The sequence below is a fragment of the Ictidomys tridecemlineatus genome, chromosome 5 (assembly GCF_052094955.1).
Source record: "Ictidomys tridecemlineatus isolate mIctTri1 chromosome 5, mIctTri1.hap1, whole genome shotgun sequence".
Taxonomy (NCBI): Eukaryota; Metazoa; Chordata; class Mammalia; order Rodentia; family Sciuridae; genus Ictidomys; species Ictidomys tridecemlineatus.
Window position 1 is genome coordinate 61,917,018 of NC_135481.1, and position 15,624 is coordinate 61,932,641.

Below are 15,624 nucleotides of genomic sequence, written 5' to 3' on the forward strand. Positions count from 1 at the left end.
TGAGGTCTGCCCACAGGAACAGCTTTTCTAGACTTTAGAGGAGATGTATGAACTGATAGGAGAGTCTGAGCTGAGCAGGGCGTGTGTGGAAGGGATGGAGATAGTTCTTCCTTCCTTACGTTCTGAACTGAGGCTTCCTGCTTCTTCCAGCACAGATTCCTACCTCTCTCTCTGTCCCACCAACACATTTAGGGCTCTATTGCTCAGGAAGAGGAGGGAACAGGAAGAGAGGGGAAGGGTGCTTTCTGTATTCTTTTGTCCTCTTTTCCTCCTTCCACCCCTCACCCTTTCCAGTTCTCACACCCTCCTCTTCAAGCACCTCAGGCAAGGTGGAACATTGGGCAACAACACTAGCTCTTCTAGTCAGGCTAGGAGGGTCTGAATCCTGGTTTGGGGACTTCCAGGCTTTGTTATGTTGGGAAGTTAATTTCTCTAAGTCTCAGTTGCCTTAAGTGAGTGTCTTAATGCTGTTATTTCATAGTGTTATCTGAATTATATGAGAGAGTGCATTAAAGCCTTTATTGCCTGCCACTTAACAAGCACTAAATACATTCTTTTAATTATCATTTCTCATCCTCTTGTTTTTAGGTGGTGGTGCTGGTGGTGGTGGTTGTTATCTCTTCTTTTTTTTCTGATTGTTCTTTTTGGTGTCTGATTTTCACATTTCTTTTTTTTTTAAAGAGAGAGAGAGAGAGAGAATTTCAATATTTATTTTTTAGTTATTAGCGGACACAACATCTTTGTTTGTATGTGGTGCTGAGGATGGAACCTGGGCCACACGCATGCCAGGCGAGCGTGCTACCGCTTGAGCCACATCCCCAGCCCCATCACATTTCTGTTTGTGTGGATTATTTCAATTTATTTATTTTCTTGCTCCTCTTGAATCATTTGATTTTCCCTGTACATGCATAAGATGTGGTCAAGAGGTGCCATGGAGTTGCCACCAGTGGAAAGTCTGATGGGGATAATTGTGCCTTGGCCACAGCTTATTGTGCCCAAAGCCCTTGCTCAGAGCACATGTGGCAGCAGAGGTCTCTGTATCCTGCAGTCCTGGCTGGGACCACAACAAACATGCTCACTACTTATCCTTTTGCTTGGGTGAGGGGTCTCTGAGGAAGGAAACTGTCACCCTAACTATATTTAAGAATATATGTTAGTGGCATTAAATGATTTATAATGATGTTGCAACAATCACCATCATTCATCTTCAGAACTCTTTTCATGTTGTAAAATTGAAACATTTTTTATAAACACTGGTTCCCCATCTTCCAATCCTCTGTTCCCCTAGCAACCATCATTCTACTTTGCCTCTGTGATTTCACTATTCTAGGCACCTCCTCATAAGTGGGATCATCGAGCATTTGTCTTTTTGTGACTGGCTTATTTCACTTAGCATAACGTCCTCAAGTAGTTTCATTCATGTTGTAGTGTGTGTCAGAATTTCCTTCCTTTTTTTGCTGCATTTTATATTCCTGTGGAGGGGGTATGTGGGTGTGTGTGGATGTGAGTGTGTGAGACAGAGAGAGAGAGAGAGAGAGAGAGAGAGAGAGAGAGAGAGAGAGAGAGAAAGATTTAGTTTACTCATTCATCTTCCAATGGACATTAAGTTGTTTCTACATCTTAACTGTTGTTAATAATACTGCTATGAATATGGGTGCACTAATATGTCTTCAGGGCTCTGATTTCAATTCTTCTGGGTATATTCCCAGAACTGGAATTGCTGGGTTATGTGGCATTTCTATGTTTAGTATTTTGAGATAACACCATACTGTTTTCCATTGCAGCCATACTGTTTCATATTCCAAACAACAGTGCACAAGGATTCAAATTTTTTCACATCCTTGCCAATAATTTTATTTCCTGTTTTTTTGTTTGTTTGTTTTTTGTTTGTTTCCCTCCAGTACTGGGGATTGAACCTAGGGCATTCTACATGTTACACAAGCACTCTACACCCCCAGTCCTGTTTCTTTTTCTTTTTCTTTTCTTTCTTTCTTTCTTTCTTTCTTTCTTTCTTTTCTTGTAATAGCAGTCATCCTGAAGGATATGATGTATTATTGGAGTTGTGATATTTAGCATGTATCCATGTGGTTATTGGCCATTTGTGTATCTTTGAAGGAACATCTGTTTAAGTGGGAAAGGTGATTTTTTAATGTCTGATCACACTACATTCTGGGTTCTTACTCTGTTAAGAATTGTTATTTCTGATAAGTGAAAGGTGAAATCCAAATATATAGAGTCACTGTTGTCTGTTGAAGTGGTTTTCAGGGGGAGGGAGGGAGGGAGAAAGAGAGAGCTCGCCTGCGAGCGAGCACGCAAGACAGCACAAGAGTTAGACAGCAGACAAATGTCCACCAGTTCCTTTCAACCAAAAACTAAGCCTCAGTCATAGGTGAATAGCATGAAAGAACTGTTCTCAGTTTAGAACAGGAAGCCAACCAGTTTAGTTTACTTTTGATATCCTACTCACACAAAAGGATTAGAGAACACTGGATGACATAAAGTACAGTGGGATCATTAGTTACAGAGGTAAGAAATGATATTTGGGGAAAGGGTATATATTGAGAAAACTAGAAAGGTCTTTCCTAATTACCCTATAGGTGTTGTTGCCAGCCACAGATCTCAGCCACCTTTATTACAGATATCTCTTTTATGGTCTTTATAGTTCCTATTATCCAATCCCTCCCCCACTTTTTAGGCTTGCTTACTATCTGTCACCCCATAACATATAAACTACATGAGGGATCTTATCAGTCCTATTTAGATGTATCTATAGTGCCTGGCAAAATGCCAAGCATATCATGATGTTGATAAAATTTGCTGAATTAATGAAAAAATGAGCCAATTCAATTATATTATATTCTCTCTGTATTCATTAATTGCACTTCCATTCCTTCAATTTTTTGATGTTTGCATATAAGCATAATGAAGAAAATCAATAGGAAGTCGACCAATGAGCAAGATGCACTCTGCGCCCCACAACCTTGCAGCCCAGGAGGTCTTCAAAATATGTTGGATGGAGGAGAGTATGCCCCTTTTGTGTCTCCTCCCATGTTAGAGAGCAATTTTATACAGGTAAATAAAACTTGGGCCCTAATTTCAATTCCAGTAATCATAGCATTTAATTTTCTCAAAGACAATTGAAAAGGTTGGGAGGAAACTTGTCTTAAATGTAGTGAGGGAATATGTGATAACATTAAAGGGAACAGTTTTGGAACTTCAAAGAAACTGAAATAATAACAATGTTAAAGGATCATTAATTTCAAATGTTCCCAACAAACTCTTAGTAATTCTGTCCTGATGTTACCATAATTGTCATTCTAACATAATATTCACAAAGTCATAGCAAGTGACTTTTAAAGCATCCTGTCACAGGAAAATATTCAGATAACTTCTTTCTTAGACTTACAAGATGTTTGAAAGAAAAACATCTGTAACAAACTAAGGCTTATAATGAATGTTAGCTCAGATAGTGTCAGGGAGAAAACCTGACTTTTTCCTAAAAAAACATGCCTATGTTGGGAATGAAACTGTTTGTCAGCACAGCTGTACAAACTCTCCTCTACACATTTGACATTAGAATATTCAGAAAATAAATGGAGAAAGGAGCTCAGTGGATGGGCCATACTTCTAATTGAAAAGGTTGGGAAATGCCTAACAATCAATGCCTAACAGCCACACTGAATTCCAATTCCAACACATTCTAGCAGCTAGCTACTCAGCTGATTTCACAGAGGGGTGACAGGGAGGATAACAAACCCTTCTTCAAAGGTAAGGAGACTTCACCTTTCGTAAACATGTTTTGGGCACTGATTCCTGACTTAGCATGACCCTTCCAGCCCCATAGCATATACCATAGCAGGAAGTGAAGCCTCCAGAAACATTTGTTTTAGTAACAAGTCATGATTTGATGCTCTTTGCCTTCTACATATTTGTTTCCTACCAATAATATTTTATTTTATTTTTTCACTTTTCTTCCTATGCCCTCTTCAAATTGCCTTTGGAATATTTTCATTGATTGCATGACACTTGACCTACACTGGGGAGATAGTTAACAGTCTATAGATCAGACACAGCCCCACATGAAATTTGGGAAAAAGTCATACTCTTCGGGGCTAGAGTTGTATTGTAGCTCAGTTACAGAGCACTTGCCTTGCAAGTGTGAAGCACTGGGTTCGATCCAACACCACATAAAAACAAAGGCACTGAGTCCATACAGAACTAAAACAATTATTTTTAAAAAATGTCATACCCTTCAAGATACACCACAACCTCTCCTGGTCAGTATGTCCTTGGTAGCAAGCTACTCAGATTCCTGACTCAATGGATTCAAATGAAAAAAAATCCAAACAAAAACAATAATCTCAAATAGAGTGAAGAGCCCAGGGTTCTGGGTTCTCTTTTTGCTCTCTAACAAGACATTTGCAGTGACAGCTGCCAGGAACACAAGAGAAACATCTCATCCTGCTGTGTTCTTGTGAGGATTGGGAAATCTTCCCAGAGCCACCAGGAGGCCCCCACTTGATTCTCACTGGCCAGGCCTTCTCCACATGCCCCTGTTGAAATTAGTCACAGGCAAGCAGGAAGGGTCCCAAGTCAGTTTTAGGTTAATTGGGATTTAACCTCAGACCTGAGTCACCATCTCTGAAGAGTGGATAATGAGCAAATCCAGGATTCTGTTCATCAGAGGCACAGCTTTGGGTAGGCTGTGAGGAGTTTGGATCACAACTTCTTTTGGAATATATTTGTTTATAAGTGGTTTATTTTTTAATTGAACCAGTTCTCATACAACTGAGAAACCAGTGTAGCTCCTCTATGGTTTCCTTCACATTTCTGTCAACCCCTTTACCAGTCTGTTCTTTTGCCAACTAACAGAGATATTATTGCCCAAGATTATTGGACTTTGGGATTTCTACAAATACTGTTCCTATGCCCAGAAACTTCTTCCCTCCACCAGTCAGTTTACCTCTCACAATCTTCAGGTCTCAGCTAGGAGTCCCCTCCTCAGAGTATATTTCCATGACCCCATATCCAATGGAGGGCTGGAGTGGGCCTATTGGCAAGTGTTCAGGAAGTTTACAAGTTGGTCTTTAAATCCTGCCATTATTATCATTATTTTATTATTTGTTTATTAATAGAAACAAGGTATTGCTGTGTTGTCCAAGCTGGCAATAAACTTCTAGGCTCAAGAGATCCTTATGCCTCAATTTCCTGAGTAGTTGAAATTAAATATGCACCATGCCTGGCTTAATCCAGCCATTATTAAAAATTAAGTTATATTACTAGGGATATAGCTCAGTGGGATATAGCATGTGTGAGCCTGGAATTTAATCCCTGGTACTTCAAAATAATAATAATAATAGTAATAATTATAATAACATATATAAATTTACATCCAAACCAATGATAATAAATAGCCAAAACTCACAATTCCTATTTTTTACTACATTTTACTATTATCTATGTTCTTGAGGTTACGGATGCAAGAGTTTGACAAAGGTTTATAGAATACGTACTTGACTCTATGGTATGAAAAGTAAAGAATATTGTGTGTTTTATGTAAATTGTATGGTGCTCATCTTTTATATCAGTAACATTTTATTTTAGTTTTCATTTATTTATGTATTTATTTTTTGTGTTGCCAGGGATCAAAGTCAGGGCTTCATACATGCTATGTAAGCACTCTTACCACTGCCCAATGTATCTGTAACATTTTGTTGTTATTGTTTTTGGTACTAGGTATTGAACCCAGAAGTACTTTACCACTGAACCATAGTTCTAGTCCTTTTTTATTTCGAAATAGGGTCTCACAAAGTTGCTGCAGGTTTTGCTAAGTTGCTGAAATTAGCTTTGATCTTCCTGCCACCCAACTATCAGTAACATTTTCAAAAAGTTTATGTGTAAGTGAATCTTCTGAGAACTGTTAAACATTTACTGTCACATCATTGGCTATATCCCCACCCTAAGCTAAGTGCTCTGTTAAATGTTCCCAGAATTTGTTCTTGGTAATACTTGCTACAGTAATTAGTTTCTTAAGTTGTTTAATGTTTGTCTTCCCTGGGAGACTCCCACACATGAAGGGATTATGTCTATTCACTTGTGGTATCTCCAAAAATTAACCCAAACAAGCAAAGGAATAAATACACCATGATTAATTTCCCCTCTGTATCCTGACTTCTCTTGCATTGATCCAGTAAGGGAGGCTGCCTGTTCTGTGACTTTCATCAAAAATCATCTTCAGGCTGGGGCTGTGGTTTGATGGGAGAACGCTTGTCTCTCATGAGGCCTGGTTTCAATTCTCAGCACCACATATAAATAAAGGAATAAAATAAAGGTCCAACAACAACTAAATATATATATATACATATACACACACACACATATATATATATATATATATTCTTTTTTTTAAATCATTGTCTTGTTCTCTGCACTCAGGTCAACAGAAGAGGTGAATCCATTTACCTTCATAATCGAGCCAACTGGGTGACTGTAGGCATCTGTTCTTCCAGTTCTACCCAGAAGACTCCCAATGTGATGCTGCTGGCACATCTGACACCTGCTGCTAAAAAACGTTCAGAACCCCTGTTTGAAAGTCTCCTGACATCCCCTTCTACAGGGAAGCTGGTGCTTACAAGGTGAGTTACAAAGAGAAGAGGTTAAGAATCTCTTAGAAAATATGCATGAGCCCTGTAGAAATGGAACTGCTGATGACAATTGCTCCAAAGAAGCATCTCACTTGCATTCCCTAATGCAAATGACTGAAAAGTGTTCTCAAAGTCAAGGAACATGGTTTATGACAAAGTCAAACAGGCAGTTAATTTAAAAATAAATAAACCTGGGGCTGAGGTTGTGGCTCAGCGGTAGAGCGCTTGCCTTGCATGTGCAAGGCCCTGGGTTCAATCCTCAGCACAACATACAAATAAATAAAATAAGTGTATTGTATCCAACTACAACTAAAAATAAATATTTTTTAAAAATAAAATAAATAAAATTAAATAAATAAACCTAAGTAACAAAAACTGATGACTCATAATAAATAATCTCCCAAGAACACACCTCCTCTCCACACAACGTCCTGGCTGCCATCAGAATTAGCTCTGGTCTTCTCTCAGTCAGTCACTTGCTCTACAATGTTGAGCAAATCACTTAATTTCTCTGAGAAACAGCCCTTTTAGTTAATTAAAATGAATATTTTCTCATGATAAATAGGTGGCATTCTGATTTTTAGTACATCAGAGGTCTAGACACATGATTAGAATGAGATGACTCTGAGGAGTCCTGCTTCAGAACTATCTGGGACAAAAGTCCTTTTCCTGAGTCTCACTCTTCAAGCTGATACAAAATATAAAAGGAAAGGCTGTTTTATAGGTCTACAACCAGGTCTCCAGATAATGTTACATTTGCATTCATTTTCAGGTTTCTCCCTCTGCAGTTTGTTACTCTTTCTGTGCATGATGCTAAGAACTTGCGCCTCAAGTTAAAGCTGGTGAGTGGCCGAGCCTACTACTTACAGCTCTGTGCTCCTCCATATAAACAGGAGGCCTTATTTTCTCAGTGGGTGGACCTCATCTCCCTCTTGAATCATGAGAAAATCAAAGTTCTCAAAGCATCAGAGGTCTCAAGCTTTTCAGAAATCACAAATAGCACAGATATCACAGGCTCCGTGGACATCATGGACTTTACAGAGTTCTCAACTATACAGAACCCACATCCGTACACATGGACCAAAGGCATTCATGTCATGGACAGCTTAGATTTCTTGGAACTTGAAGATGTCACCGACGTCACAGATGTGACAGATGTTCCAGAAAATGAAGTCCCAGAGGTTCCAGATGTAAATATCGTCACAGAAATCACAGAAGTCGTAGAGGCCACAGAAGACACACATAGCTCTGATGCCTCAAACTTCTCAGGAGTCACTGTGGTGTTTGAAAATGATGACATAATAAGAGCCAAACAAGAGGAAAAGGTATGTGACATGGAAGACTTTGATTCTTTAATAATCAAGCACTAGAGCAATAAACAAGGTCACAGTTCTCAGTCAGGTGACATTAGTTATCACCTGTGGAACTGTCTGTGAGTGACCTAAGTTTAAAAATGAGATCTGATCCCTGAGACCTGGTGTAAAGGTGTTGTATGATATCTTTTGAAATAGGCAGCAACCATCCTTACTGTCAAACTTAACCTAGTGCCTGAAAGCTATAGTGTAATGGAAAGAAATGAGGATGTAGTCAGAAAACCTGGGTTAGATTCTTAACCTGCTGCATGTTAGTTGTGTGGCTTTGAATAGCTCACTGAACCTACATGATCCTCTGTTTCTTCACCTCCAAAATGAGGACATTAATAAAAGTAAGACTGTTTTAAATTTTAAATATATAGAGAAGTGCCCAGTAACTTGAAGAAAGGGATGAAATTTCACTAGGCAAAATCCAGGAAGTAGAAAAACAAAGCCATGTTCGGGTTAATTCAAGTAGGATGGAGCATAATATATGTGGAGAATATTAGCATATAGGATTGGAAAGTTGCTTGTAAACCTTGAATGCCAAATCAAGAAGTGGAGACTTCACTCTGAGAAAACCTTAGCAACTAAGGGCTGTGTAAGGAAATGAAGGAGTTGTTTTGTTTTTTGTTTGTTTTAAAGATTAATCTGATGGCAGGATGCATAATAGGTGAAGAGATCAGTCTGAAGAAAACTGCTAAAATTTCTCCACTAGGCTCACAATAGAAATACATCAAAGGGTGAGGACAGAAGTTTCACAGAAGTTGAACATAAATAATACTAGAAAAAAATTAAATTTCTCTTTTTTGGTATTTTACAATCTATAGCCGTTATGCTGTGCAATAGAATATCAGAACTTGTTCTTCCTATTGACCAGCGACTCCTATTTTTCCATGCACGGAGCTCCTACAAAAAATATTTAACCCATGTAATTGTTAATTAAAAGAACAGACACAGGGGCTGAGACCTGTGGCTCAGCGGTAGCACACTTGCCTGGCATGTGTGAGGCACTGGGTTAGATTCTCAGCACCACATATAAATAAATAAAGGTCTATCAACAACTAAAAAAATAAAAAATAAAAGAACAGACACAGAACTGGACTCAGGGACACATGCTTGTAATTCCAGCTGTTTTGGAGGCTAAGGCAGGCAGAGGATCTCAAGTTTGAGACCAGTCTGGGCAACTTAGTGAGATCCCATCTCAAAAAAAAAGCTGTAAGTGTACTTAAGGTAGAGTGTTTGCCTGACATGTTCAAGGCCCTGGGTTCAATCTGCACTGCAAAAAAGTTAAAAATTAAAAGAATAAACAATATCAATATTAGCAAAAGTGTAGTCAACTGGGAATTTGTAGAGATTTATAGTATAAATGAGAATTGGGTCAGTTTTCTTGAAATAATTCTGAGTCAAGAACCTTAAAAATATTTGGACCCTTTGACAGAAATGAAGATTTAATTACGAAGATGTTAGTTATAGGCTGTGAGTGCATCTCAGTGGTAGAACATACTTAGCACTCAAAAGGTTCTGGTTGCGCACGCACACGCACACGCACACATTAATCATATCTTATGCTTCCCATGCTTATAAATATCTACTAGGAATAGCTAAACAAATTTGAGCTTATGAAGGGCAGATGTCATATTTATCTTGTTTAGGAGCTACCATAGTGCCTGATAATATCATAGGCACTGAGTAAAACTTTGATAAATGAATTACTATTTCGTAGTTATTAAAATTATTTAAGAATGTTTCTTAACCTGGAAAAGTGTATATGATATAAATTTGAGTGAAAATGAATAATATGTTCTCTGGGATGTAAAAATACATTTACACACACACATACAAATATATATATATATATATATATATATATATATATATATATATATGTATATATATATATATATATATAGTGAATAGCAGTTAATCTTTAGATTGTAAGACTATGGGCCACTTATGTCTTGTTTATACTGTTTTGGATTCTCTGTTTCCTATAATAAAGATAAATTATTTTTAATTATGAAAAAATCAAGTGTTTTTACACAATTATTAATGACAGGAGGAAAATGCTTATAGTAATGAAATGTTAGGTGAAAAAATGTAGGCAGCAACTTCAAAACAATGTCAAAGCAGATATAATAAAAAATAAATAAATGAACAAAGAGATGGGAATTAATTGTGCCAGAGGAATGGCTTTTTTTGGACAGTGGCTTCATGCAAGGAATAATTTCTACCTTTCACTTTATTCCTTAGAGGATTTTCCAAGTATTCTATAATATAAATAGCTTTAATTTTCAGGGGAAAAAAAGGAAAGTGTTATCTTTTAAAATAAGATTATCACACTATTTTTAATACCTTTATTTTTATTTATTAATTTTTTTAGGTAGTGCTGAGCACTCTACCACTGAGCCACAACCCCAGATCCAGATTACTACATTATTTTTAAGGAAATATAATAGAGGTAATGGACCAGGTAGGGGCAGTGGGAGGAATAAGGTACAGATGTGAGGAATGTTAACACAAGCTTTGGGGTTCACCAGCCTGATGAGAGATTCTGCTGTGATCAGTAAGTGACTAAGAAGTGGCACAGTAATAGATTCCAGGAAATTAGAAGAATGGGGAGAGATTTTAGGGTATTACATTTTAGGTACAGGCTTTAAATCTTTTGAAAAACAAAGACTAGTATTATTATGAACTCCAAGCCTCTATCATATCTTTGTTGCTCGTAGATTAGGAGACTAACATTTTCAGAAAACATTCCTTGCCCCTACAATTCGCAGACAAGAAATACTGTAATTATAAGTGCTACTTGTTTTATGTGAGGTGACATTGGTGCACATCACAAAATGAGCTTTTGAATGTGGGATCAGGCTGCAGTGGGGCAGGCCATGGTTCCCACACTGCCTGCCTCCAACACCTGTGCACACTCAGTAAATGTGAATGAAATGATTACTGTACTAGATACTGCTCCATAAATAATCTATTTCTATATCACACTCTTCTGTTACCTGACTTGCTATTGCTTTGTCATTTTCAAAGGAAATAGTGGAAATCACTATGAAGCCTGGATGTCTACGAGATACAAAAAGTAAGAGTGAATTCAAAGAATCCTCAAAACATGTCACCATCTCAGACATAACACTTACTTTCCAAGGTGAAAGGTGTTTTCATACTACTTTGAGTGCAGCAAGAAGTGAGGCAAAAATATCAAAAGAAATGAGTGACAAAATCTCTGAAGAAAAGACAACTGATTTAAAAAACACAGTTCTCAAGGCAGTAGACTCCAGGTACGTGGAAAGAAAATGTTGTGGGGGTTTCTAAGATGTAAAGCAATGTAAATAGGTGCGTGCTTTAAAATCCTTATAATTGAGCCATTTGTCTCTGAAGATTCTCAGAGACAGATACAGTGTAATTGCCCAATGATATACTCAATCTTAACTACCCACAACCTTGATTCAACCTTGGATAATTTTTATTTTTAAGCTTCTTACACCACTCAGTTGGTATTATGGCTATTGGCCTATTGTCCATTTTGTGTTTACAAAATATAAGAGAATCACAGTGTTCACATTTTGAAGCCAGGATGTTGAGTTCTGGAGCGCTTGTGTGGGTATGTTTTCTTTTATCTTTATACTTCTCTATATCTTCTTCTCTAAATAGCCTCTATATATTTCTTATATTTATCTAATGAGTGACATTTGCACTAATGAAAATTCAAAAAACTATTTTCATAATTTCAATAGCAAACTTGAATGCAAAAAACAAACAAACAAACAAAACAAAACTAGCTTGGGCCACAAAGCAAGACCCCTATTAGTAAGAATGAAATGAGGAATGTAAATATATATGTATATATACATCTATAAACAGGAAAACAGAAAAAATTGACATTAAAAATTAATTAACTAGAAAATTTTAAAATAATTTGAAGTGCTAAAAAGATTGGTTGATTCTTCAAAAAGAGCAACAAAAGAAAACTGGACAAAACTGGCAAACCATTGGGTTGGCTATTTTGTTTTTAAAGTAAAACTGAAAAATATAAAAGATGTTATATCAAGAAGAATGGTAAAACATTATTGAGAAAGGTCAAATACAGTTTTGTTTCAATAACTTGAAAATGCTAAATAAGATTAAAAATGTAAAAGAAAAAAAGCAAAATTAATGCAACCAGAAATTGAAAACTGAAGAAATAGAAAAAAATTATCAAAAAGCTCTCATTTAAGTAAAAGACAGTTTTGACTTTTCCAGAACAGTTTTTTAGATACTCTAAGACTTGTCTCTATTTTATGTACTGTTTTGTTTTAATATAGAAATATACAAAAAATATTCTGTCTTGTTTTCACAATTTCATGAAGCAAATAATCTATTTGGATTATAAAGCCAGGCAAAGACAACACAAAAAAGAAAATTCTAGTTTAGTCTACGATAAATACTAAATTCTTAGAATCTCAACAGGCAAAACACAACAAGCTTCTTGTAAAATTAAGGAAATTATTAATATTAATCATATAAATACAAAAGAATAGAAAAGTTATGATAATTTAAACACATGTAACAAATTTATGTATATTTTGTTTATTTGTGTTTTGCTGGATTAAAAACCAAACCTAGGGGCACTCTACCACTGAGCTACAATCTCTAGTTCTTTTTGTTTTTTATTTTAAAACAGGGTCTCACTGAGTTGCCCAGGCTGACGTTGAATTTGCAATCCTCCTGCCTCCGCTTCCTGAGTAGTTGATAGTAGGGTGTACATCATTACACCTGCCTCTCAATTTTTTTAAATTAATAAACATAAAGAATACTGAAAAAAGAATGCATTTTTTTAATAGCAACAGCAACAAAAATCAAGTGTGGTAATAAGATAACTGATTTTAAAAACACAAAACTTACATGGTAGAAATAAAGTACAACTTGAAAAAAGAAAAGAGGCTTTCCTTATGGGTCAGTAAGTTTAATAAAACAGCAAAGTTGAGAAGACATCCTCAACTGATTTATGTATTTAATATAAAACCAATGAACATCTCAATAGGATATTTCAAGGAAATTATAAAATTATTAAAAAACTGGGCATGGTGGTACTTGCCTGTAATCCTAGCAACTCAGGAGGCAAAGAGAGGAAGATCTCAAGTTCAAGTCCAGACTGAGCCATTCAGTGAGACCTAGCAACTTAGTGAGACCTTGTCTCAAAAAAGAAAAAAAAAAGGCTAGGGATATAGCTCAGTGGTTAAGCACCCCTGGGATAAAACTCCAGTACCAAAACAAAATAATTAAAATATATGGAAAAGATAGGGGTATGAGTCTCAAAGAAACAGTTGGGATGGAAAGTGTCTTCAGGAGCCAAGTACAGGGGCACACACCTGTATGCTCAGTGACTCAGGAGCATCTCAAATTCAAAGCCAGCCAGAGCAATTTAGCCTGGACCTAAGCAACTTAGGAAGACAAGTTGACTCAAAATAAAAAATAAAAAGGGCTGGGGATATGACTCAGTGGTAAAAGCACTTCTGAGTTAAATCCCCAGAATCAAAAACTAAAAAGAAAAGAAAATGTCTTCAGGGCACTGGGTCCCATAACATCTTAAGGCATGTCATAATTAAGGCTATCAGAATTCTAAGACAGGGGCCAGAGGTGCATGCAGCTCAGTGGATAGAGCACATGGTTAGCATGCTCAAACCTCTGGGTTCAATCCCGGCACCCTATTAAAAATAATTACCAGTACAAAGTTTAGAATATAGAAATTAAGATACAAAAATAGATTTGACTCCATGAGATCAGATAATATACAAAAAGAAAAAACTGCAATATTATCATTGCCTTTATTACAGAGGAAAGTTCATTTCTTGTCCACAGAAGCATTAAAAATAATTTTCAATGGCCAAGTTGGAGTCATTCCCTCAATAATATTTATTAAATTCCTCCTATGTGCTAGGCACTGGAGATAGACTATAAAAATAATCATGCCCCTGTCTCCTGAAATGTTTTATTCTAGTAGGGAGATCATAAACAAATAAGATATATATGCCAACTGGAATGCACTGTGATTAAAAACTTAGAAAAAAGAGTAATTTGAGAAAAGCAGAGGGATATTTTACACAGATAGTCATGGGCATGCTCTCTGAGGAAGGGACTTTTGAGCAGAAAGCTGAGGAAATGGGAGCTCTGGGGGAATTGAGTTCCAAGCTGCATAACAAGTATAAGTATCAGCCAAATTAACAATTTTAAATAAATGCATAACAACAGAATGGAAAAAGAATAGAGTATCTTTATACTTAAATGGCTGATAGGAATTTGTAAACTATCCAATTAACAAATGGTTTAAGAACAGGAATAGAAAATATACCAGGCTGGGAACAATGGCACACACCTGTAATCCCAGCAACTCAGGAGACTGAAGCAGGAGAATCTCGAGTTCAAAGCCAGCCTCAGCAAGCAAGTGAGACCCTGTCTCTAAATAAAATACAAAACAGGGCAAGGGATGTGGCTTACTGGACAAGGGTCCCTGATTCAATCCCTAGTACCAAAAAAAAAAAAAAAAGAGGGGCTGGGGTTGTGGCTTAGTAGTAAAGTGCTTGCCCGGCATGTGTGAGGCACTGGGTTCGATCCTCAGCATCATATAAAAATAAATAAATAATGGTATGTGTCCATCTATAACCAAAAAAAATTTTTTAAAAAAGAAAGAAAGAAAATACCAGAAGACAAATACTTGAAGAGTCATCAACTTCATTAACAGTAAAGAAATATAAGTAAAGCAGTTACCAGTTGGCATTTTACTAGCTGTCCATAACATTTATGATGTCACTGTAAATAGTGGAGGGCTTTCTACAGAGTGACTTGGAAACTCAATGCTACAAATGGTTATACCCCTTGACTTACAGAAATACATGTTAAAGAAATAAGTCAAAGGAGAAAGTAACTTATTTGAACATAATGGTTTTTTAAAAACTTTTTTTAGTTGTAGATGGGCACAATACCCTTATTTTATTTATTCATCTTTATGCAGTGCTAGGCAAGTGCTCTACCACTGAGCCACAACCCCAGTCCTGAACATAGTGTTTTATAGTTTAAGCCTGTACCTCATCCAAATGACCAGTAGTGGAAGAATGGCTAACCAGGAAATAGTATGTTTATTTAGTGAAACAGCAGATTCTCATTAGGAAAAGCAATAGAATTCCAATGAAAAAGGGCTACATAATTAATAGGACTTACAAGCTGGAAAAATAAAATTCCAAAAATGTATATACAATGATAGTTTATTTCTACTATGGGATGGGAAGAAACCACAGTTTGAGCATAGCTGATGATTGAAGGAATTGATATTTATTGTAGCTATTGATAGATGTTTCTATTAAAGTTTTATTATGTAATTGATTACATTTACAGTTTAAAAAGAAGATTGATGCCTTAATTAGGAGAAATTTAACACAGCAACTAAAGGATGAGCTTTGCAGTTAGATCTCTATTTTCAAATATTGACTCCTCTCTTACTAGCTCTGTGATCTTAGCAAGTTATTTAACTTCTTTAGGTTTTAGATTTCTCATTTGTAAAATGGGAATGTCAAACATATAGAACTATCTTAGGAATTAAAACACATGTCGGGCTCATGGTAATTGCTTTAAATTTATATATATAT

At 36.4% G+C, this 15,624-nt stretch overlaps 1 protein-coding gene across 3 annotated transcripts in view; it reads left to right on the plus strand.

Annotated features, from left to right (window-relative positions):
- The window catches only part of Garin2 (golgi associated RAB2 interactor family member 2), a 58,544-nt gene that overhangs the window by 10,956 nt on the left and 31,964 nt on the right, over positions 1-15,624 (plus strand). For all 3 annotated transcript variants that reach the window (XR_013438988.1, XM_078050088.1, XM_078050089.1), the window contains exons 2-5: positions 2,919-3,072; positions 6,436-6,635; positions 7,417-7,969; positions 11,036-11,283. Coding sequence is in view for 2 of the 3 variants with exons in the window: in XM_078050088.1 (XP_077906214.1) it covers positions 2,919-3,072; positions 6,436-6,635; positions 7,417-7,969; positions 11,036-11,283 (1,155 nt within the window). In the remaining variant the exon portion in view is untranslated. The remainder of the gene's footprint in view (positions 1-2,918; positions 3,073-6,435; positions 6,636-7,416; positions 7,970-11,035; positions 11,284-15,624) is intronic.